A 25635-nucleotide genomic window follows, 5' to 3' on the forward strand; every position below is an offset into this window, starting at 1 on the left:
CCCTTAGGTAATTATATATATAGACTAGACTGTGGCCCGATTCTAACGCATCAGGTATTCTAGAATATGCATGTCCCCGTAGTATATGGACAATGATGATTCCAGAATTCGCGGCAGACTGTGCCCGTCGCTGATTGGTCGAGGCAACCTTTATGACATCGTCGTCGCCATGGCAACCATTATGACATCTACGTCGATACTGTGCCCGTCGCTGATTGGTCGAGGCGAATTCGCGGCAGACTGTGCCCGTCGCTGATTGGTCGAGGCAACCTTTATGACATCATCGTCGCCATGCTGTGCCCATTGCTGATTGGTCGAGGTCTGGCGGCCTCGACCAATCAAGAGACGCGGGATTTCCAGGACAGACAGACAGACAGACAGAAAGACAGACAGACAGACGGAAAAACCCTTAGACAATTATATATATAGATGTGTAAAAAAAATCCTAAATAAATGAAAAATATATAGGGTGGGAAATGCAGCAGCTACCGGTAAATGTCAAAAGTAAAAATAGATACCAATAAAAGTAAAATTAATTGAGACATCAGTAGGTTAAATGTTTTTGAATATCCATATTGAATCAGGAGCCCCATATAATGCTCCATACAGTTAATAATGGCCCCATAAGATGCTCCATAGACACATTTGCCCAATATAATGCTGCACAAATGTTAATTATGGCCCCATAAGATGCTCCATAAAGATATTTGCCCCATATAATGATCCACAAACGTTAATTATGGCCCCATAACATGCTCCATATAGACACTTGCCCCATATAGTGCTGCACAAACGTTAATTATGGCCCCATAAAATGCTCCATAAAGATATTTGCCCCATATAATGCTGCACAAATGTTATGGCCCCATAAGATGTTCCATACAGACGTTTGCCTCATATAATGCTGCACAAACGTTAATTATGGTCCCATAAGATGCGCCATAAAGATATTTGCCCCATATAGTGCTGCACAAATGTTGATTATGGCCCCATAAGATGCTCCATAAAGATATTTGCCCCATATAGTGCTGCACAAACGTTAATTATGGCCCCATACAGACACTTGCCCCATACAGTGCTGCACAAACGTTGATTATGGCCCCATACAGACACTTGCCCCACATAGTGCTGCACAAACGTTATGGCCCCATAAGATGTTCCATACAGACACTTGCCCCATTTGCTGTTGCTGCGATAAAAAAAAAAAAATCACTCACCTCTCCGTCGCTCAGGCCCCCGGCACTTTCAATATTCACCTGACTTCGTTCCGGCGCCGCTCCACCTTCAGCACTGACGTTCAGGCAGAGGGCGCGCACAAACCACGTCACCGTGCCCTCTGACCTGAGCATCACTGCAGAAGACGCGCCCGGAACGAGGAGCAGGTGAATATCGCGCAGCGCTGTGCTCACCTCCCATTATACTCACCTGCTCCTGGCGCTGTGCAGTCCCTGCTTCCCCGGGCCGCAGCTTCTTCCTGTACTGAGCGGTCACCGTTACCGCTTATTACAGTAATGAATATGCGGCTCCACCCCATGGGAGGTGGAGCCGCATATTCATTACTGTAATGAGCGGTAACATTTGACCGCTCAGTACAGGAAGAAGCTGGGGCGCCGGGGAGCCAGGGACCTGCAGGGACCGCGCCAAGAGCAGGTGAGTATAATTAGACAGCCCCGCTCCCCCTCCCCTGCCGACCCCTGGGTATGACTCGAGTATAAGCCGAGAGGGGGACTTTCGGCCCCCCAAAAATGGGCTGAAAATCTCGGCTTATACTCGAGTATATACGGTATATATTGTTCTAATAAATACATTTCTTTATGTAAATAAAAAACAAAACAATAAAAGTACACATATTTAGTATCGCCACGTCCGTAACGACCTGACCTATAAAACTGTCCCACTAGTTAACCCCTTCAGTGAACACCGTAAAAAAAAAAAAAAAAAAAACACGTGGCAAAAAACAAAGCTTTATTATCATACCGCCGAACAAAAAATGGAATAACACGCGATCAAAAAGACGGATATAAATAAACATGGTACCGCTGAAAACATCATCATGTCTCGCAAAAAACAAGCCCCATACAGCGTCATCAGCGAAAAAATTAAAAAGTTATAGTCCTCAGAATAAAGCGATGCAAAAATAATTATTTTTTATATAAAATAGTTTTTAAAAATGATATAAATGAGGTATCGCTGTAATCGTACTGACCCAAAGAATAAAACTGCTTTATCAATTTTACCAAACGTGGAACAGTATAAACGCCCCCCTCCCTCCAAAAGAAATTCCTGAATAGCTGGTTTTTGGTCATTCTGCCTCACAAAAATCAGAATAAAAAGCGATCAAAAAAGTCACGTGCCCGAAAATGTTACCAATAAAAACGTCAACTCGTCCCGCAAAAAACTAGACCTCACATGACTCTGTGCACCAAAATATGGAAAAATCATAGTTCTCAAAATGTGAAGACGCAAAAACTATTTTTTGCAATAAAAAGGGTCTTTTAGTGTGCGACAGCTGCCAATCATAAAAATCCGCTAAAAAACCCGCTATAAAAGTAAATCAAACCCCCCTTCATCACCCCCTTAGTTAGGAAAAAATAATAAAATTAAAAAAATGTATTTATTTTCATTTTCCCATTAGGGTTAGGGTTGGGGCTAAAGTTAGGTTTTGGATTACATTTACGGTTGGGATTAGGGTTTGGATTATGGTTGTGTCAGGTTTAGGGGTGTGGTTAGGGTTATGGTTGGGATTAGGGTTAGGGGTGTGTTGGAGTTACGGGTGTGGTTAGGGTTGGGATTAGGGTTAGGGGTGTGGTTGGGATTAGGGTTAGGGGCGTGTTTAGGTTAGGGGTGTGGTTAGGGTTATGGTTGGGATTGGGGTTAGGGGTGTGATTGGGTTAGGGTTTCAGTTAGAATTGAGGGGTTTCCACTGTTTAGGCACATCAGGGGCTCTCCAAACGCAACATGGAGTCGGATCTCAATTGCAATTCTGCGTTGAAAAACTAAAACAGTGCTCCTTCCCTTCCGAGCTCTCCCATGCGCCCAAACAGGGGTTTACCCCAACGTATGGGGTATCAGCGTACTCAGGACAAATTTGACAACAACTTTTCGGGTCCAATTTTTCTGGTTACCCTTAGAAAGATAAAAATTTGGGGGCTAAAAAATTAATTTTTCTATGAAAAAATTATTTTTTATTTTCACGACTCTGCGTTGTAAACTGCAGTGAAACACTTGGGGGTTCAAAGTTCTCACAAAACATCTAGATAAGTTCCTTGGGGGGTCAAGTTTACAATATGGGGTCACTTGTGGGGGGTTTCTACTGTTTAGGTACCTCATGGGCTCTGCAAATGCAACATGACGCCTGCAGACCAATACATCTAAGTCTGCATTCCAAACAGTGCTCCTTCCCTTCCGAGCTCTGCTATGCGCTCAAACGGTGGTTCCTCCCCAACATATAGGGTATCAGCGTACTCAGAAAAAATTGGACAACTTTTGGGGTCCAATTTCTTCTGTTACTCTTGGGAAAATACAAATCTGGGGCTAAAAAATAAATTTTGTGGAAAAATTTTTTTTTCTATTTTCACGGCTCTGCGTTACAAACTGTAGTGAAACACTTGGTGGTTCAAAGTTCTCAAAACACATCTAGATAAGTTCCTTGGGGGTTCTAGTTTCCAATATAGGGTCACTTGGGGGTTTCTACTGTTTAGGTACATCAGGGGATCTGCAAATGCAATGTGACGCATCCAGACCATTCCATCTAAGTCTGAATTCCAAATGGCGCTCCTTCCCTTCCGAGCTCTGCCATGCGCCCAAACGGTGCCCCCCCCACATATGGGGTATCAGCGTACTCAGGACAAAAAGGACAACAACCTTTGGGGTCCAATTTCTCCTGTAACACTTGGAAAAATACAAAACTGGGGGCTAAAAAATAATTTTTGTGGACAAAAAAAGAATTTTTCTTTTCACGGCTCTGCATTATAAACTGTAGTGAAACACTTGGGGGCTCAAAGTTTTCACAACACATCTAAATAAGTTCCTTGGGGGTTCTAGTTTCCAGTATGGGGTCACTTGTGGGGGTTTCTACTGTTTAGGTACATCAGGGGCTCTGCAAATGCAATGTGACGCATGCAGACCATTCCATCTAAGTCTGCATTCCAAATGGCGCTCCTTCCCTTCCGATTCCTGCCATGCGCCCAAACAGTGGTTTACCCCCACATATGGGGTATCATCATCGTACTCAGGACAAATTGTACAACAACTTCTGGGTTCCAATTTCTTCTCTTACCCTTGGGAAAATGAAAAATTGGGGGCAAAAAAAATCATTTTTGTGAAAAAATATGATTTTTTATTTTTACGCCTCTACATTATAAACTTCTGTGCCTCACTTGGTGGGTCAAAGTGCTCACTACACATCTAGATAAGTTCCTTAGGGGGTCTACTTTCCACAATGGTGTCACTTGTGGGGGGTTTCATGTTTAGGCACATCAGGGGCTCTCCAAACGCGACATGACGTCCTATCTCAATTCCAGTCAATTTTGCATTGAAAAGTCAAACGGCGCTCCTTCCCTTCCAAGCTCTGCCAAAAAGTGGTTTACCCCCACATATGGGGTATCAGCGTACTCAGGACAAATTGTACAACAACTTTTGTGGTCCAATTTCTCCTGTTACCCTTGGTAAAATAAAACAAATTGGAGCTGAAGTACATTTTTTTGTGAAAAAAAGTAAAATGTTCATTTTTTTTTAAAACATTCCAAAAATTCTTGTGAAACACCTGAGGGGTTAATAAACTTTTTAAATGTGGTTTTGAGCACCTGGAGGGGTGCAGCTTTTAGAATGGTGTCACACTTAGGTATTTTCTATCATATAGACCCCTCAAAATGACTTCAAATGTGATGTGGTCCCTAAAAAATGGTGTTGCAAAAATGAGAAATTGCTGGTCAACTTTTAACCCTTATAACTCCCTAACAAAAAAAAATTTTGGTTCCAAAATTGTGCTCACATAAAGTAGACATGTGGGAAATGTTACTTATTAAGTATTTTGGGTGACATATCTCTGTGATTTAAGGGCAGAAAAATTCAAAGTTGGAAAATTTTGAAATTTTCCAAATCTTCGCCAAATTTCCGTTTTTTTCCATAAATAAACGCAGGTAATATCAAAGAAATTTTACCATTATCATGAAGTACAGTATGTCATGAGAAAACAATGTCAGAATCATCAGCGTTCCAGAGTTATAACCTCAAAGGGACAGTGGTCAGAATTGTAAAAACTGGCCCGGTCATTAATGTGCAAACCCCCCTTGGGGGTTAAATATTAATTATTACACTTAATTCTGTACTAAGCCTCATGGAAGGTTTCGCTGACATTACACGTGTTATTCCTGTATATTTAGCTCAGAGTAAAAGTTAACACCATATAGAGAGATCACGTGCTCTATGGGACATGTATATATATATATATCGTCACGATCAGCTGCAGCCGCTGATGCGGCCCAGTCCATAGACGCCCCAAAACCGACCAACCTCAAAAGGCGAGGGGCGTGCATCCCCCGGGGATGCAATACGGGCCATTTATACCGCAGAGGGGGACCCGGGCCTACCCGAACTAGGGGAGGGCAGAGAACGAGGTTCTGTGGCAGCCCAGGTCGCTGGCTGGGACACTGGCGTGGCAGCCCAGGGCATCAGTTACATCAGGGCATCGGAAACAGGAAGGACCTCAGGACATAGGCAGGGCATCAGGACATCAGGAATACCGGATAGACATCTGGGACACTGGCGTGGCAGCCCAGGTCATCAGCTGGGACACTGGCGTGGCAGCCCAGCTCATCAGTTGCATCAGAGTGAAAACACCGTGTGCACAGCTACAAAGTGGTGCTAAGACTAGGTTCCCAAACCGTCAAATCAATATAAAGAAGTCTAGCACTCAACTTAAGCATCAATAAGTTTGATTTATTTGTAGCACTTGAAACGTTTCAGTCCGTGAGGACTTTTATCAGTCACATGCTAATCGTAGCATATGTGGCAAAGTTTATGCGGGAGAATAGTACACGGAACATGCACAAGGGCCACCACGCCGTAGGGCAATAATAGTAATGTTTAGTATGGCTTCAATTGAATGTTGTTGTTGTGGGGCGGTGACCACATTTAACCATAAAGCATACAGGGGCTGTAAGAGCCGGTATGTAGAGCGAAGGACCTAGCCTCCAGACACGGTGTCCACCGCTAGGAACTCAAGCGACAAGAGACTCAAAGTCACTGGGTGCGAGGCTCCAGATGCACAGTTCAGACAGGTTCAGGTACAGGACAGGTACAGGATCAAGGATTCGGGCCTGGATATACCACCTCCAGGACAGGCGCCAGAATAGGACAAAACAGGAATCAAGGCAAAGACTTTGGTACCAAAACATAGACAGGAGAGGTGCAGGAACACAAACACACACAGCAAAGTTCAAGAGCTTTGTGAGTAGCTCAGGCACCGCCCATAGGGCAGGGGAACTTTATATAGGAGCTGCTCCTCAGTAATTGGCTGGGGACAGCATTTCAAGTACACACCCTAATGACGGCGTCACACTAGTGCTTTAAACGGCCGAGTGCAATGCGATTAAAAAAAAAAAATCGCATTGCACTCGGACCAATGATAAGTTATGGGGCAGCTCCCAGCAGCCGACTTTTTGTCGGCCGTTTTCGTCGGTCCGAGACAATCGCAGCATGCTGCGATTGTCTTGGACCGAGGAAAAATCTCAGCTCACTCGCACCCATATAAGCTTATGGGTGTGAGTGAGACAGCGCACACCACTCGGATATCATCCAAGTGATGTGCGTTATAAGCGGACCCCAGCAATGGAGGAGATAGAGAAATTCATTTCTCCGCCTCCTCCGCAGCTGTGCTCCGATCCTCCCTGTGCGAGAGAATCGGAGCACAGACGAATGACACTCGGCTCCTGCTCTGCTGCAAGCAGGAGCCGAGTGTTATTAGCATATCGCATCCGATGTTCTCGCATCGGATGCGATACGCCAGTGTGACGCCGGCCTAACCCTGATAAAAGCAGGGGAGGTGTGGCCGCGCACGCCCTTAGCACACACAGAAACCATTACAGCACAATCAGTGCAGGAACTGAGGCTCAGGGCACCTGACAGACTCTACGCACTGACCCACGTGGAAAGTCATGCACCAGCTGGAAAATGACCTCACAACTCGCGGACAGCTTCCACAACGGCAACCAGGGACCGCACATGCAGATGGTCAAGTAATAGAAAAGACCTAACCACCTATGTACGGCTGCGCAGCAGAGCAGGGAACTGAGAAGGCTCCATCCAGGTAACAGCCAACAGTATCCCAGCTCAAATTAGGGGGAAAGAGTAAAGGGTTAAAGCAAAAACATGCATTGTCACGCCGAAAACCAGATACAGACAGAACGGCATGACATATATCATTGCTCATAGGAGGAAGGGGCTGTCACTTAGGGGTTGTCACTTAGGGGCTTCTCCTTCACTCTCTACGGACTTCAGACTTCACACAGATGGAATGAGCAGCTGATATGTGAGTTAGCCATGTGCTGCTTGATGACTTCTACCATACTCCATGACAGAGAAAGACACCATTTACCATTCAGAATCTCAGGAAAGATGGGGAACAAACTTTGATATGGACAAATGGACAATCCCTTTGTAACTATTTCACCTATTTTGTTTTGCTGCAATGATGTTTTTTGGTGGACAATCCAATAAACCACTACATTTTTTATGAAAAATATCATGACATTTCTTTTAGAATATCACATCTGGTAAAGAGTCCTGATTAAATAAATATACAAAATAAGCATATTTAACCCCTTTCTGCCATTAGACGTACTATTGCGTCCATGTGGGGTGGGCTTTACTTCCCAAGGACGCAATAGTACGTCATATGCGATCGGCAGCGCTCACGGGGGGAGCGCCGCCGATCGCGGCCAGGTGTCAGCTGTTTATCGCAGCTGACATCCGGCACTATGTGCCAGGAGCGGTCACGGACCGCCCCCGGCACATTAACCCCCGGCACACCGCGATCAAAGATGATCGCGATGTGCCGGCGGTACAGGGAAGCTTCCCGCAGGGAGGGGGCTCCCTGCGGGCTTCCCTGAGCCCCCCGCAGCAACTCGATGTGATCGCGTTGCTGCGAGGGTCTCACCTCCCTCCCTGCTCCCTCCAGCCCCGGATCCAAGATGGCCGCGGATCCGGGTCCTGCAGGGAGGGAGGTGGCTTCACAGAGCCTGCTCAGAGCAGGCACTGTGAAGCCTGCAGCGCTGCATGTCAGATCAGTGATCTGACAGAGTGCTGTGCAAACTGTCAGATCACTGATCTGTGATGTCCCCCCCTGGGACAAAGTAAAAAAAAAAAATTTCAAATGTGTAAAAAAAAATAAAAAAAAATATTCCAAAATAATGAAAAAAAAAATAAAAATATTATTCCCATAAATACATTTCTTTATCTAAATAATAAAAAAAAAAATAATAAAAATACACATATTTAGTATCGCCGCGTCCGTAACGGCCCGACCTATAAAACTGGCCCACTAGTTAACCCCTTCAGTAAACACCGTAAGAAAAAAAAAAAAAAAACGAGGCAAAAAAACAACGCTTTATTATCATACCGCCGAACAAAAAGTGGAATAACACGCGATCAAAAAGACAGATATAACTAACCATGGTACCGCTGAAAACGTCATCTTGTCCCGCAAAAAACGAGCCGCCATACATCATCATCAGCAAAAAAATAAAAAAGTTATAGTCCTGAGAATAAAGCGATGCAAAAATAATTATTTTTTTTATAAAATAGTTTTTATCGTATAAAAGCGCCAAAACATAAAAAAATGATATAAATGAGGTGTCGCTGTAATCGTACTGACCCGAAGAATAAAACTGCTTCATCAATTTTACCAAACGCGGAACGGTATAAACGCCTCCCCCAAAAGAAATTCATGAATAGCTGGTTTTTGGTCATTCTGCCTCACAAAAATCGGAATAAAAAGCGATCAAAAAATGTCACGTACCCGAAAATGTTACCAATAAAAACATCAACTCGTCCCGCAAAAAACAAGACCTCACATGACTCTGTGGACCAAAATATAGAAAAATTATAGCTCTCAAAATGTGGTAACGCAAAAAATATTTTTTGCAATAAAAAGCGTCTTTCAGTGTGTGACGGCTGCCAATCATAAAAATCCGCTAAAAAACCCGCTATAAAAGTAAATCAAACCCCCCTTCATCACCCCCTTAGTTAGGGAAAAATTAAAAAAATGTATTTATTTCCATTTTCCCATTAGGGCTAGGGTTAGAGTTAGGGCTAGGGTTAGGGCTAGGGTTAGGGCTAGGGTTAGGGTTAGGGCTAGGGTTAGGGCTAGGGTTAGGGCTAGGGTTAGGGTTAGGGCTAGGGTTAGGGCTAGGGTTAGGGCTAGGGTTAGGGTTAGGGCTAGGGTTAGGGTTAGGGCTAGGGTTAGGGCTACAGTTTGGGTTGGGGCTAAAGTTACAGTTAGGGTTTAGATTACATTTACGGTTGGGAATAGGGTTGGGATTAGGGTTAGGGGTGTGTCGGGGTTAGAGGTGTGGTTAGGGTTACTGTTGGGATTAGGGTTAGGGATGTGTTTGGATTAGGGTTTCAGTTATAATTGGGGGGGTTTCCACTGTTTAGGCACATCAGGCGCTCTCCAAACGCAACATGGCGTCCGATCTCAATTCCAGCCAATTCTGCGTTGAAAAAGTAAAACAGTGCTTCTTCCCTTCCGAGCTCTCCCGTGTGCCCAAACAGGGGTTTACCCCAACATATGGGGTATCAGCGTACTCAGGACAAATAGGACAACAACTTTTGGGGTCCAATTTCTCCTGCTACCCTTGGGAAAATACAAAACTCGGGGCTAAAACATATTTTTTGTGGGAAAAAAAAAGATTTTTTATTTTCACGGCTCTGCGTTATAAACTGTAGTGAAACACTTGGGGGTTCAAAGTTCTCACAACACATCTACATTAGTTCCCTGGGGGGTCTAGTTTCCAATATGGGGTCACTTGTGGGGGGTTTCTACTGTTTAGGTACATTAGGGGTTCTGCAAACGCAATGTGACGTCTGCAGACCATTCCATCTAAGTCTACATTCCAAATGGCGCTCCTTCCCTTCCGAGCTCTGCCATGCGCTCAAACGGTGGTTTCCCCCAACATACGGGGTATCAGCGTACTCAGGACAAATTGGACAACAACTTTTGGGGTCGAATTTCTCCTCTTACCCTCGGGAAAATACAAAACTGGGGGCTAAAAAATAATTTTGGGGGGAAAGATTTTTTTTTTTAATTTTCACGGCTCTGCGTTACAAACTGTAGTGAAACACTTGGGGGTTCAAAGCTATCACAACACATCTAGATGAGTTCCTTAGGGGGTCTAGTTTCCAAAATGGTGTCACTTGTGGGAGGTTTCTACTGTTTAGGTACATTAGGGGCTCTGCAAATGCAATGTGACACCTGCAGACCATTCCATCTAAGTCCTCATTCCAAATGGAGCTCCTTCCCTTCCGAGCCCTCCCATGCGCCCAAACAGTGGTTCCCCCCCACATATGGGGTATCAGCGCACTCAGGACAAATTGGACAACAAATTGTGGGGTCGAATTTCTCCTGTTACCCTCGGGAAAATACAAAACTGGGGGCTAAAAAATAATTTTTGTGGGAAAAAATTTTTGTTTTATTTTTACGGCTCTCCATTATAAACTTCTGTGAAGCCCTTGGTGGGTCAAAGCGCTCAGCACACATCTAGATAAGTTCCTAAGGGGGTCTACTTTCCAAAATGGTGTCACTTGTGGGGGGTTTCTACTGTTTAGGTACATTAGGGGCTCTGCAAACGCAATGTGACACCTGCAGACCATTCCATCTAAGTCTGCATTCAAATGGCACTCCTTCCCTTCTGAGCCCTCCCATGTGCCCAAACAGTGGTTCCCCCCACATATGGTGTATCATCGCACTCAGGACAAATTGGGCAACAAATTTTGGGGTCCAATTTCTCCTATTACCCTCAGGAAAATACAAAACTGGGGGCTAAAAAAATAATTTTTGTGGGAAAAAAATTTTGTTTTATTTTTACGGCTCTGCATTATAAACTTCTGTGAAGCACTTGGTGGGTCAAAGTGCTCACCACACCTCTAGATAAGTTCCTTAGGGGGTCTACTTTCCAAAATGGTGTCATTTGTGGGGGGTTTCAATGTTTAGGCACATCAGTGGCTCTTCAAACGCAACATGGCGTCCCATCTCAATTCCTGTCAATTTTGCTTTGAAAAGTCAAACGGCGCTCCTTCCCTTCCGAGCTCTCCCATCCACCCAAACAGTGGTTTACCCCCACATATGGGGTATCAGCGTACTCAGGACAAATTGTACAACAACTTTTGGGGTCCAATTTCTTCTCTTACCCTTGGGAAAATAAAAAATTGGGGGCAAAAAGATAATTTTTGTGAAAAAATATGATTTTTTATTTTTACGGTTCTACATTATAAACTTCTGTGAAGCACTTGGTGGGTCAAAGTGCTCACCACACCTCTAGATAAGTTCCTTAGGGGGTCTACTTTCCAAAATGGTGTCACTTGTGGGGGGTTTCAATGTTTAGGCACATCAGTGGCTCTTCAAACGCAACATGACGTCCCATCTCAATTCCTGTCAATTTTGCATTGAAAAGTCAAACGGCGCTCCTTCCCTTCCGAGCTCTCCCATCCGCCCAAACAGTGGTTTACCCCCACATATGGGCTATCAGCGTACTCAGGACAAATTGTACAACAACTTTTGGGGTCCAATTTCTTCTCTTACCCTTGGGAAAATAAAAAATTGGGGGCGAAAAGATAATTTTTGTGAAAAAATATGATTTTTTATTTTTACGGTTCTACATTATAAACTTCTGTGAAGCACTTGTTGGGTCAAAGTGCTCACCACACCTCTAGATAAGGTCCTTAGGGGGTCTACTTTCCAAAATGGTGTCACTTGTGGGGGGTTTCAATGTTTAGCCACATCAGGGGCTCTCCAAACGAAACATGGCGTCCCATCTCAATTCCAGTCAATTTTGCATTGAAAAGTCAAATGGCACTCCTTCGCTTCCGAGCTCTGCCAGGCGCCCAAACAGTGGTTTACCCCCACATGTGGGGTATTGGCATACTCAGGACAAATTGTACAACAATGTTTGGGGTCCATTTTCTCCTGTTACCCTTGGTAAAATAAAACAAATTGGAGCTGAATTAAATTTTTTGTGAAAAAAAGTTAAATGTTCATTTTTATTTAAACATTCAAAAAATTCCTGTGAAGCACCAGAAGGGTTAATAAACTTCTTGAATATGGTTTTGAGCACCTTGAGGGGTGTAGTTTTTAGAATGGTGTCACACTTGGGTATTTTCTATCATATAGACCCCTCAAAATGACTTCAAATGAGATGTGGTCCCTAAAATAAAATGGTGTTGTAGAAATGAGAAATTGCTGGTCAACTTTTAACCCTTATAACTCCCTAACAAAAAAAAATTTTGGTTCCAAAATTGTGCTGATGTAAAGTAGACATGTGGGAAATGTTACTTATTAAGTATTTTGTGTGACATATCTCTGTGATTTAATTGCATAAAAATTCAAAGTTGGAAAATTGCGAAATTTTCATAATTTTCGCCAAATTTCCGTTTTTTTCACAAATAAACGCAGGTACTATCAAATAATTTTTACCATTGTCATGAAGTACAATATGTCACGAGAAAACAATGTCAGAATCACCAGGATCCATTGAAGCGTTCCAGAGTTATAACCTCAAAAATTGGCCCGGTCATTAACGTGCAAACCACCCTTGGGGGTAAAGGGGTTAACAGAGGAGAATTAAACGCCTTGCATGCTCCTCTGGGAGATCCTCAGAAACACCGTGCCTGCAAATTGAGATTCTGATGTGGCTTTTATCCTAATTCATATTGCAAGGCTCGTTAAAGAGTCAATATTGACTTGTACTTCCAAAAGGTGGCACTAGAGTTCAAGTCCTCTTCCTCTATAAATAGACAATTTAAGTGTATGAGTGAGTAACTTGATCATTCAGGTGCTTACACTAAGCAATTATGGGGAATGATCGATATTGGTGCAATTATTGCCCCATGTGAAAGACACATATGCAATTGCATAAGGCAATGCTCATACCTACTTAAGACGCTCAGTTGCAGAGCTTCTGTATGAACGTTGGGTGCCCAGGATGTTTGCTGTGAAATGGATCCAACATTGCTTACCACAGTGGCCTCAAACTCGGCTGGGTTTATGGGCCGCACATAGAAAAAAATTTAATTTGACTGGCCGCATTCTTTGCAGGATGAGAAGACATTTTCAGTGATAGCATTTTTTTCCCTTGCAACTTTTTGAGCATATCGGTCACCTTCTTGTAGCAATGTCGCATCCTGATCACCTTGTAGCAATTTGCCCATCCTGGTCACCTTCTTGGTGTAGTAATATATTGCAAAAAGAAAGAAAAAAAATGATGTGCAGCAACTTACCCTGGTGTTAGGATGTGGATAGCCACCAGCTCAGCCCAGCAAGCATACTTGTTAGGAACATTAATGCCAAATACGTTGCTATAACCTCCAGGGTAATAATGATTGTTAAGAACTTTTAAGGCAAAGAGAACCCCTAGAAGTAAACAGATAAATAAGCGATTATCTCCTTGTACTTTATGCCATCCGAAAATCTAAAAGTTTAGAAATGACTGAACATTAAGAACAACCTTACAAGTTAGGACTAAAAATGGTCATATTCACTGATGTAGTGGCAAGTTAAATACCAGTGCAACATTCTGATGATCAAAGCAGCCTGGGCTTCTATAACACCTCAGCATTGCGACAGGCTGATCGCCTCCATGCCACGCCGTATTGATGCAGCAATTGATGCAAAAGGAGCCCCGACCAAGTATTCAGTGTATTAACTGAACATACATTTCAGTAGGACAACATTTTGGATTTTAAAATCATTTTTCAATCTGGTGTTATAAAGTATTCTAGTTTACTGAGATAATGACTTTTGGGTTTTCATTGGCTGTAAGCCATAATCATCAACATTAACAGAAATAAACACTTGAAATAGATTACTCTGTTTGTAATGACTATATAACATATGAGTTTCTCTTGTTGTATTGAAGAATTCAATGTAAATTAACTTTTTGATAACACAGGGGAACAATTTGAAAAAAAAAAAAAAATTCTGTTGAGTTAGGTTTTTGAGCTGATTTATACTAAAATTGGCATGCTGATTCCAAAAATGTAGTCAGTTTTTTTCTAGCACGTCAAGTTTTTCCTACACAACTTACCTGCCAGAGAAGCCGAATTGCACTGATATCTGTAATAAGACTTGTTATCTGATTACAATTCGACTCATATAGAGCTACGTGGCAACTTGTAAGAGTAGTCACAACTTTGTCATGCCTATTTCTTATATATTTCATTTTTTGTTCATATTTGTACTATTTAAAAAAAACAACACTTTTTAGGTACAGTAGTTTACGTAGTTTTGAGAAGACAAAAATCCTATAGTTCAAAAACTTGACGTGATAGAGAAAAACTGAGATCATTTCTGGATTCAGCATCCAAAAATTAATTAAGAACAGTTGTCTAACCTAACTCTTAAAAAATTGTGTTCCTCAGTGTAATATACTAATTTAGTGAGAAGCACCTGTATATATATATATATATATATAGATATATATATATGATTGTATTGACTTTATACCTGAGAATCCCACGGCACACTGCATCTTGTAGGAAGGCTCACTCATAGACTCTGCTAGGATTGATTCCAGGAGAATATAAACCAGTCCAATCAGTTGGGAGAAGACTGCAATTATTAGTGCAAACAGAACACTTCCCAGCCTCTGTTCTAGCTTAGTGCCCTTCCATAACAGAGACACCATATTAAAGTACAGGTGCCAGTCATCGGCATGGTGAAACGGTGACAGGAGCAAGCGCAGCCAGTCTCCTCTGTGATAACCTTCATAGACGCTAATGCAAACATAATGCAGATGCTTCACGGGGTTTAAAAAAAGGTAGACATTCAGTCCAAGCGTTGCCAACGTCACAGGGGGGATGTTGTTAAGGCCAAACTGATAAACTTGGGCAAATAATAACAAAAGTCCAGTGTTCACTCCTCTTTGCCTTCTCTGCATAGTTAATCTTCATCCAGTTTAAACACAGAATAATGGACATCCCCAGGACTTGCTGATCTGCATCTGGAACATAAAAGGTGGCAATATGGGTTACTTTAAATAGGGATAAAAGTAAGACCGCAGCTAAACTGCAATCAAATGCCCCGTCTCCATCATCAGTGACATTGGTAAACAAGGGTCCCCTTCTGCAAATAAGTGCCGATGAGTCCCCACAACTGGTGCAACAGCCAGGCTAAGCATCCACCTGTTAACCCTTGCTGTAATAAAGCTTGCCATCGAGGGGTTATGACTGAGTTGGTGCAGGATCCATTGGAAAACTGCTAGATCTAGAGCAGATAAAACTGTGATTTATTCAAAACTGCAGCAATCAGCCTAACAAGTGATATATCGCTAGAATCAGGCTCTCTGACACTACATTATGTTTTTCTCAGATGGGGTAGCAAAAACATGGCTACATTCCCTTTTAAAGACAACTTCCAGCTATTAAGGATAAGGAAAAAAAAAAAAGTAGGGCGACTACGCACGAGAGATGTATAGTCACTTTTCACATCCAGGGTGAGAGCTGCTGTGAATCTTTTAGCTTACAAATAGGCCAGCTTTCTATAGTCGGCCACGGACATTTAGTGATCATCTCCAATTCCTGACCAATAGTATCTAAAACATCAATGAAGATGTGTGTTGCAATAGCAGAAACAGCTTTCACTTTTTACATTAGAATGTTGAAACTTCTTGGGAATGTACACATGTAAAACTAAAAAATGTCACCCTTGTATTAACACGTCTAGAAAACGCAAGGAGATCAGTGTGGGCAAAGGTGTCTTGAGTGCTATACCCTGCCTCTCTGTGGAATTTGTGTCTGGCACAGGAGGAGACAGGTGTTCCCAGATGTGTTCAGAGACGCCGAGGTTTGATAAGGGGGTTTTAATAGGACCTGTTAGCTCGGACGTGTCTTGTATTCCCCATAACCATTCTGGGGTATCTTTTCTTAAAACTATGGATTATTTTGTTCATCAGAGACATCTAAAAATTGGTGCCGCGCTGACGTTTTTAATGATACCATTTTTGTGCAGATACGATATTTTGATCGCCTTTTTTAATGCAATGTCACAGCGACCAAAAATACCTAATTCTGGCGTTTTGACTTTTTTTCTCGTTACGCCGTTTAGCGATCAGGTTAATTCTTTTTTTTATTGATAGATCGGGCGATTCTGAACACGGCGATACCAAATATGTGTATGTTTGATCTTTTTATTGTTTAATTTTGAATGGGGCGAAAGGGGGTGATTTGAACTTTTATATTTATATTTTTTTATATATATTTTTTAAAACATTTTTTTTTTTACTTTTTGCATGTTTCAATAGTCTCCATGGGAGACTGGAAGCTCCCATAACCTGATCGGTTCAGCTACATAGAGATGATGAACAGATCGCCTCTACATAGCAGAATTACTTGCTATGAGTGCCAAACACTGGGTGGCATTCCCTGCAAGCCAGCACCAACAACCATAGAGGACTCCAGGAGACCTCCGGTTGTCATGCCAACACACCAGTGACCCGGGTCACCGATGGGTGGAATTCCGGAAACGCTTGTTAAATGCTGCTGTCAGCATTTGACAGTGGCATTTAACAGGTTAATAGGAATCGCAATCCACCCGCGGCTATTCCAGGCGGCTATTCCTGTCATTTCTATGTTAGCTGACTGACTGCGCACTCCTCCCATCACCATGTGGTTTTTAATTGCATCTCATCACACTTGGTCCCGGTCAACCCATATGTAGGCTTTGCTGAACAGAGGTATCCACATTCACCCAGGCATACAGACATTGGCCTTCGGTAAGTGTTCACATTTGGACAGGGAGATCAGGGACCCATCAGTTTTATGAGACCACCTTGACGATTGGTTGATGGGCTCACACTATTTGATTATATCAAATTCTGTGCAAAGCGTCTCTTAAATATTTTCCTAATGTTCAAAAGCCATTTTGCTATTCATATTTCATATTAGACATGCTTTTGCACGATAGAGTGCAACCTTTTTTGTATATTCCAGGCACATGTCAGTTATTCAAAACAGCTGATATGTGCCGGGAAAGATGTGGGTTCACGCCGGAGGCCCACATCAAAGGGAGGGAGTTAAAGGTGCTGCCGTACCTTATATTAGGAAAACCTGATGACAGACTCCCTGTAGCAAACAAGTAGCTGATAAGCGGTCATCATTGGTTTGCACAGGCCGACTCATCTTCAGATGTGCACTGAACTGCATCTATAATAGCTCCCTTAGACAACATAGGCTGCCAGTGTTCTTGACAGCGTGGGTCTTGTTTCCACAGGAAAATGCGCTGACTGGAACGATGATCTTTTGTTGAAACCAAAAGATCATTTCACCCAATGAACAAGTGTTTTACTCATTCATTGAGTGATTGGCAGTCTGATAGGGAATGTTCTTTCACAATCATCTTGCAATGTAACTGTAAGGCCGGGGTCACCCTTGCGAGTGCAATGCGCGAGTCTCTTGACTCAATACCCAGCGCTGGCACTCGGGATCGGAGTGTGCGGCTGCATGTATTTCTATGTAGCTGAAGGCTCCGGTCCCGAGTGTCGGCGGGGTATTGATGCGTGAGTTTCTTGCATTGCACTCGCAAGTGTGACCCCGGCCTCAAGGGTAAAGTTGAATGTGACATTAGGAGGATCAGGGTCCGCTGTGACATCACCTACTGTGATTGGTGAATCCTGCTTTATCAGTTGTGTATTGAGGTATAACCTCTCATGGTAATCCTGCCTGTTGCGATAATAAGACCACTGAAAACTTTTCTGTAAAAACCCGGAAGTATAACGTCTAAAATATGAGTCTAAAATAGCCCAAGTGGCCAGTATGAAAATTGCAAGATTTCTAATTTTTTAATACAGATTGTAATTTGGAAAAAAAAAGTACCAAACGTAATATATTTTACACAAGAGCCTGACTTAAAACAATAAGTAATTTGATTCCCTATAGGGGTAAGTATATCTGTCTGCTGGTAATGAAATAAGTGTATGCACAGGTAAATACTCATATGTGTATATTAGCCAGAGTCAATACCAATTGTATGAATAATGGGTGTAGTCAAAGGTGTCCATAGACGTGGTGGACCATGATATCAACAGATCGGTCGGAAAAACATGCAAAAGAACCAAGAGAAGAAAAACCTACAAAATGGTCAAGATAAATGTGATGTAAGTAATAAATACTTTATTAATCAAAAATGAATGTGCAGGATGTGTGACAGAGCAGGCAGTGACAGCAGGCCAGTGAACAGTCCGACAACCTTTATTGGGCCTGGAAGAAAATAGCACCAAAGATATAGTTCCTTAGAGTCTGCGAGGTGGGCACACAAAAGGGACAAATCCGCGGGCACCACCCTGTAATCGGACGGCAAGGAAAATGTAATGACAGTCTTTAGACTAGTTCCTCAAATCCAGCAGGGTGGCAAGACATGACAATCCCATGTGGCAATTGATCCTCAGTATTCAATAGTCCATAGATGGGCCCTGGACAGGACCTGGCCCCAGCAGCAGATCCTCACCCTTCACATGCGTTTTGGCGCACGCGGAGGCATCGGCATACAGCGTACCCAATGTTAAAGATAGGTACGCAGGGCACGGCAGGACGCAAGGAGGCATAGGCGTGGTTTCAGGGAGGAAGAAGGGAGGAAGTACGCTGCCATCCGCAGCCCTCCTGTACGCGAGTCTGAAGGCAGCCTTAGGCCGGGATCACACTGGCGTATTGCATCCGATACGAGAGCACCGGATGCGATATGCTAATGTCCCTCAGCTCCTGCTTACAGCAGAGCAGGAGCCGAGTGTCATGCGTCTGTGCTCCGAGCCTCTCGCACAGGGAGGATCGGAGCATGGCTGCAGAGGAGGAAGAGAAATGATTTTCTCCATCTCTTTCATTGCTGGGGTCAGGGTATAACGCACATCATGATGATATCTGAGTGACGTGTGCTGTCTCACTTGTACCCATAGGCTTATTATGGGTGCGAGTGAGACGAGTCTCGGCCGAGTGTCGGTGACAATCAAAGCATGTTGCAATTTCACTCACACCCTGAAAACGGCCGAGGAAAAAACCGGAGATCTGAGCTGCCCCATAGAAGAATACTGGTCCGAGTGCCATGCGATTTTCTATCGCATAGCACTCGTCCGTATTACGCTCTAGTGTGACTCCGGCCTAAGGCTATGTGCACACGCTCAGGATTTATTGCAGAAAATTCCTGAGGAAAACCTAGAAAAATATTTAGAATTGAGAGTCCTCAGTGGTTGATACCTTTTAATGGCCAACTGAAAAGATGGTAACAAATTGCAAGCTTTCGAGACTACACAGGTCTCTTCATTAGGCAAAGACTAAAACAAATTCTGAAGAATCACATATTTATGCACAACATAGCACAGAAAAAAAAGGGGGAAAAAAACCATGGATAAGACAGGTGACATGAAGCAGAATTACCATGGGTGATAAACAGTTACGTCAATAAATATTGGGCCAATTCTTAGATAAGGAATGTTTTATTGTCCTGTGATTAGGGTCTCTGTTGTGATGACCCCTCATAGTCTGATGGGCAAGTTCCTTAGTTGATGTAAAAAGACATAAATCCGTGTGACACATTCATTCCGTCAGTGAGAGTGTCAAAGGTCGTCATCAGTTTATATTCCCAGACTCTCCTGCCTTTCTGCGATTTGAAGAAATATTTTTCTATCTACTGGCTAACACGGTACCAAGATATATTTCTTTCCTGTGAGGAAAACCTGAAATTTTCTGCAAGAAATCTGCATGCGTTTCTTGCACATTTTTACCGGGTTTTTGTGTGCGTTTTTTTCCGGACATTTCCCAATGCATTATATAGTGGTAAAACCGCAAAAAAAACCCCACAAAATTAATGAACATGCTGCATTTTTTTCGCTGAAAAAAACACAGCATGTGCACAAAAATTGCGGAATTCATTCTAAATGATGGGATGCATAAGGCTATGTGCACACGTTGCGGATTAGGCTTAGGAATTTCTGGTGCGGATTCTACCTCTCCTTGCAGAAAACGCAGCTGCGGATTTGTCGCTTTTTTGTGCGTTTTTGCTGCGGTTTTCTTGCGGATTTGCTGCGTTTTTTACCCCTGCGGTTTTCTATAATGGAATGGGTACAAAAACGCTGCAGATTCACAAAGAAGAAGTGACATGCTACTTCTTTTAAACCGCAGCGTTTCTGCGGCGGATTTTCCGCAAAGTGTGCACAGCATTTTTTTTCTCATTGATTTACATTGTACTGCAAATCAGTTGCGGATCTACAGCGTTTCTGCACCGCAAAAAATGCTGCGGATCCGCAGAGAATCCGCAACGTGTGCACATACCCTAATGCATGTTGTTTTTTGCGGTTTTATAGCGTTTTTATAGCGAAAAAACGCGAAAAATCAGCAACGTGTGCACATAGCCTTAGACATTTACTACAGATAACTCTCAGGTTAATAGCTTTTTTGCAGGTGACAGGTTCCTTTTAATATATTGCAGTTATAATATATAGCAGTTTGCACTTACAATTGCTAATTTTGCCTTTCTATCCAGCTAATTCTTCTGCTTTCTATTAGATGTACGACATCCTGTGATTAGAAACTGACTAGCTGAATCCCTCTAAGCTCTATGTAGAAACGAGCAGTCTCTTTTCCCTACATGAGTCTTCACCGCAAAAGTCTCTAGCAGAGGAGGAGGGTCAGGAGTTGAAAAGGGGATGACTCATGCAGGAACAAGAGACTTCCTGTTTCCAGGTAGAGCAGAGAAAAGAGAAGAATGAACTGGGTAGATAAGCAAAAAGAGCAATTGTAAAGTACACAGTGCCATATAATATGGTGATGGCCATAGATCAACTATAATGGGAGTGCTTTTTAATACAAATACTGAATCAGCCAATCTGATGTAAATGCTTGCAGCTAGTGGTGCCTGTGGTTAGGCATTAACTGGTACCCAAGGAGTTCTTAAAATCTTGCCACATTGGTGGTGATGTATCAGCAATAGCTGGGAGGCTACAAACTAAACACTTTTTGGATGAGTGAAACGAGGTTTTTAGGTAACTTTGCTATATCCTATTTTCCACTTTTCACAGCAGACAGATTTTCGTTAACAATTCAGCCAAGCAGTGCTAAGGGAAGCGGCAATAAACAGATAGAAGACATGACTTTGGGGTTACACTACAGGACTGAACATCTGGTATTTGTGCAAGACAAGAGCTGCTGACACTGCTTCATTAAAATTCTATGTGCATCCCTGGTGGGAGTGACAAGGGAGTCTGTGCCATTTAGAGATACTGTACTACAACTCAAAGAAAAATGTTTTTGTTCTGCTCCGTTCAATGCACGGAAACTTACAGTCACATTCTTTCATTCACAAAACAAGTGCTACCAGAGAACTGGATATTTGTTTATCTGCCCACCATAAATGGAACAAATGACCTACTGTATGGTGCCGCTGTGGCTCAATGGCAAAGATGTGATGTTATGTAGCACAATCAGGGCCGCCATCAGGGCATTACTGCCCTGACTGGCGTATGGGGCCCGGTGGGCAGAGGGGGCCCGCATCGGGCCCCATCTCATCTGCTCACCGGGCCCCCCCTACAGGCGCTGCGGCATGCTATTGACGTGCGGGCCCGCACGTCAATAGTTAACAGCTGCCAGCCAATCGGAGGCTGGCAGCTGACTTGAGCCGCAGCGCGCACTTCGCCAATGTCTGACCTCATTGTCATCCGCTGGCGAGTGCGCGCTTCATCTGCGTGGAGGGAGTGAGCTTCGCCCGCCGCAGGAGCGCAGCCAAGTAAGAACTCGTGTTTTTTTTTTGGGGGGGTTTGACAGTGGCGATCCAGGGGGCCCCTGGACACACTGGGGGCAGAGATGCTGGACACGCTGGGGCAGAGATGCTGGACACGCTGGGGCAGAGATGCTGGACACGCTGGGGGCAGAGATGCTGGACACACTGGGGGCAGAGATGCTGGACACACTGGGGGCAGAGATGCTGGACACACTGGGGGCAGAGATGCTGGACACACTGGGGGCAGAGATGCTGGACACACTGGGGGCAGAGATGCTGGACACACTGGGGGCAGAGATGCTGGACACACTGGGGGCAGAGATGCTGGACACAGTGGGGCAGAGATGCTGGACACAGTGGGGCAGAGATGCTGGACACAGTGGGGCAGAGATGCTGGACACAGTGGGGCAGAGATGCTGGACACACTGGGGGCAGAGATGCTGGACACACTGGGGGCAGAGATGCTGGACACACTGGGGCAGAGATGCTGGACACACTGGAGCAGAGATGCTGGACACACTGGGGCAGAGATGCTGGACACACTGGGGCAGAGATGCTGGACACACTGGGGCAGATATGCTGGACACACTGGGGGCAGAGATGCTGGACACACTGGGGGCAGAGATGCTGGACACACTGGGGGCAGAGATGCTGGACACACTGGGGGCAGAGATGGTCATGGTGCGGTGGTATTTGTCCCTTGTATGTGCTATTTGGTCATGGTCATTATTTGGTAATAATATGGTGTCTGGTCCCCTGTATGTGATGTTATTCGATCACTGTGGCGGTAATACTGTATGTGGTCTTGACATGGTGTTGCGGTATTTGTTCCTTGTATGTGATATTATTGGTCATTTTAAAAACTGAAAAATAAATAAAAATATACCTAAATTGTATTGCATATTTTAACAAATATTTAATAGGTTACAGCAGAGTAGGGCCCGGCCAAAAGTGTCTACAGTGTTATGGTGGCGGCTTAAAAAATCTTTTGGCCAAAACAAAAGCTGCCGGCTATATGTGTGATCTGGTGATGGGAACTGTTAATTTGTGATAGGTGAGAAGTGGAGTTTTTCCAAGAGAGAGCGGTGGGACTGTGGACAGTCTGAGGGGTGGAGCCTGGGCGGAGTCTCAAGGGGGCCCCAAAAAATTTGCCAGTATGGGGCCCCGAAATTTCTAGTGGCAGCCATGAGCACAATGTATAAAAGTGTCCAGCAGAATCGTATGCAGACCATGCTTAGCTCATATATGTATATTCAACTTCCTATTTCCACCTGAAAACACAATTCTCTCATTTATTTTTGTGTGTGAAGCCACATGCACATAGTTAATGCCTTATTTATTGCACATTTTCAATGCAGAAGCCGCACCAAAAACTCGGCTTTGGGAAAATGGCCGCCGCGATCTCTTCTGCGCACGCGCGGCATCCCGCGGCCATTTTCCTGAAGCCCCGTGCAGCAGAGCACTCCATCTGCGCACGCGCGGCCCCAGGAAGATGGCTGCCCCCACCAATGACAGGGGGTAATAGCGCAGATCGCGCGCTGCTTCTTCACGTGCCCACAGTGGATTCGTCACTTCAACATGCGCACACCACTACGCCACCAACGTAAAGCTGAGGATGAAACAGCGCTGTGACCACGCCCACCCGACCTGACCAGCCTGATTGACAGGCGAAAACGGCGACTTTGGTAATGTATTTCGCAGCATAGGTGGGGAATCAGGGTACACTACATACACTATTGTAACGCACAGCGCAGGCCCTATTTAACAGTTTTTTTTATCTCAATCTGAAAAAACGGGGTGACAGGTTCCCTTTAACATCACTGGTAGCAGTATGCGCAGTGACACATATCTCTTCATACACTGTGCCAGTGACCCTGCCACAATGCATTTATTCAGCCTCCTGTAGTCTGATACTCCAAAATAAAATCCTGAGTGACCAATTGCCTCTAGAAGTTACATAATTAGAGAAATGAGTCCCACTGTGTGTAATTTATTCTCAGCTTGAATACAACTATGCAGTGAAAGCCTCAGAGGTTTGACATTAGGGATCAAACAGCAACCAAGGAACACATCGGATGTAAAGCTGGTGGGTGTGGACCCACTGTGCAACGGGACGGGCTTACCATGGAGGGGCATGACTAAATGTCTCCTGGGTCTTCACTAGGGCCTCTGATGATGATAGGCCCGGTAACTGTGCCCGGGACTGCAGCAGCTGACCAAAGGGTTAAAGACGCGAGTACGAGGTACAGGAGGGTGACGACAAAGACGTGGTCAGACTGTCTTATGTCAGAACAGGCAGCACAGGATCAGAATGCACAGCCAAAGTCAGGAGCTTAGAGGTCAGACAGGACGTGTAGGCAAGCCGTGTCAATAACCGGAGAAACAAAAACACACATGCACAAACAGGAGACTAGAAGGCTAACTGACTAGGAACCAATGCTCTGGACATGAGTGGTGGGAGGAGCTTCCTAATAAAGAGCCTGCTTGCATGGGATAGGCTGGGGAACCTACTGTCTGCGGGACACAGCAGTGTTAAATTCATGCATAGACCAGCCATGACCCCCCTAAAGCCAAATCGAAAAACACATTCACATGCAGCATTGCTGAAGAGGTTGTGGGGACCCCATTGAACCCTGAGCTGGAGGTGTTCCCTGGTAAGGTCGGGACAGTTCAGATCCAGGGTCCCTTTCGGAGACGCTGATATAAAAGATGCAGGTAAGAGAAGAGTCGAGAGTGTATGGTCGCAGAGGCGACTGGGGACGTGCGCAAGAGGAACCCTCTGGCATCGGTCAAGGATGGGGCCGGGGGTCAGGGTAAATTAGATAGAGCGCTCGCTAGACAAAAGTGTTGGGAGGCTCAGGTTTGGGTGCAGCATGGTAAAGATATATGCTCAGAGTTGCCAGCGCGGTCCGCGGCGTTTCAGCGTGATATAGTCACTGAGGCATGGGTAAGGGTACAGAGGACACGGTACCAGGGGCCCGAAAGCAGATACTTAGGTGACAGGATGACCCGTGGGGTTAGTGAACCTGAAGTAAACAAAGTAAAGACCACCCAAAACTGGCCCAAATCTGCGGTTAATCAGAAAAGAGGGTTTGGCTTCTTCAATGGAGATTGGGGTGGGTGGTCCCGTAATGAAATATGGAGGAGAAACGCAAAGGGGAGGGATGCGTGCGTCGATCGATGGTTCCGGTCCCTACTTTGGTTTCTTAATGTAGTGTTGAGCGGGGATGTCAGGAGGGCATACCGATGCCCTGTATTTCGCCCTTACGGGGTAACAAATGTTCAACCCCACAGGTATGAACAGGGGGAAGGATATGTGAGGCAGTGACCCCTGTTACAGCTAGGGGGCGCTGTATGTGTTCTCCAGAATGTGCATGGAAGCGTAGTGAGGCCATGAGGGCGTACTACAGACACAGGTGTGGCTGTAATTAGAATAGTGAAGCAGTGACTGATTAAAAAGCCCTGTAGTAGTGGGGGAGGTGTGTCAGTGTGTTCTAGGAAACAGACAGGGCAGTTGTCTGCAGAGCTCTCTCTGTGTGGAGCAACACAGAGGCTAAAGGAACCAGAGAGACTGACACCCTGCGTCTTGGGCTGTCTTATGAGTACCCAGCTGCATTCCAGAGGATAAAGAGTGCAGTGCACTGAGTGAGTACAGAGACTTG

The 25635-nt window shown here is 44.4% G+C and overlaps 1 protein-coding gene across 1 annotated transcript in view; it reads right to left on the minus strand.

The window, feature by feature from the left end:
- RHBDD1 (rhomboid domain containing 1) overlaps positions 1 to 25635 on the minus strand; it is a 153454-nt gene that overhangs the window by 95048 nt on the left and 32771 nt on the right. The window contains exons 2-3 of the mRNA XM_069727543.1: positions 14720 to 15215; positions 13495 to 13627 (exon numbers count right to left, since the gene is read on the minus strand). Of these exons, the coding sequence (XP_069583644.1) occupies positions 13495 to 13627; positions 14720 to 15152 (566 nt within the window). The 5' untranslated portion in view covers positions 15153 to 15215. The remainder of the gene's footprint in view (positions 1 to 13494; positions 13628 to 14719; positions 15216 to 25635) is intronic.

This window comes from Ranitomeya imitator, chromosome 5 (assembly GCF_032444005.1).
Source record: "Ranitomeya imitator isolate aRanImi1 chromosome 5, aRanImi1.pri, whole genome shotgun sequence".
Taxonomy (NCBI): Eukaryota; Metazoa; Chordata; class Amphibia; order Anura; family Dendrobatidae; genus Ranitomeya; species Ranitomeya imitator.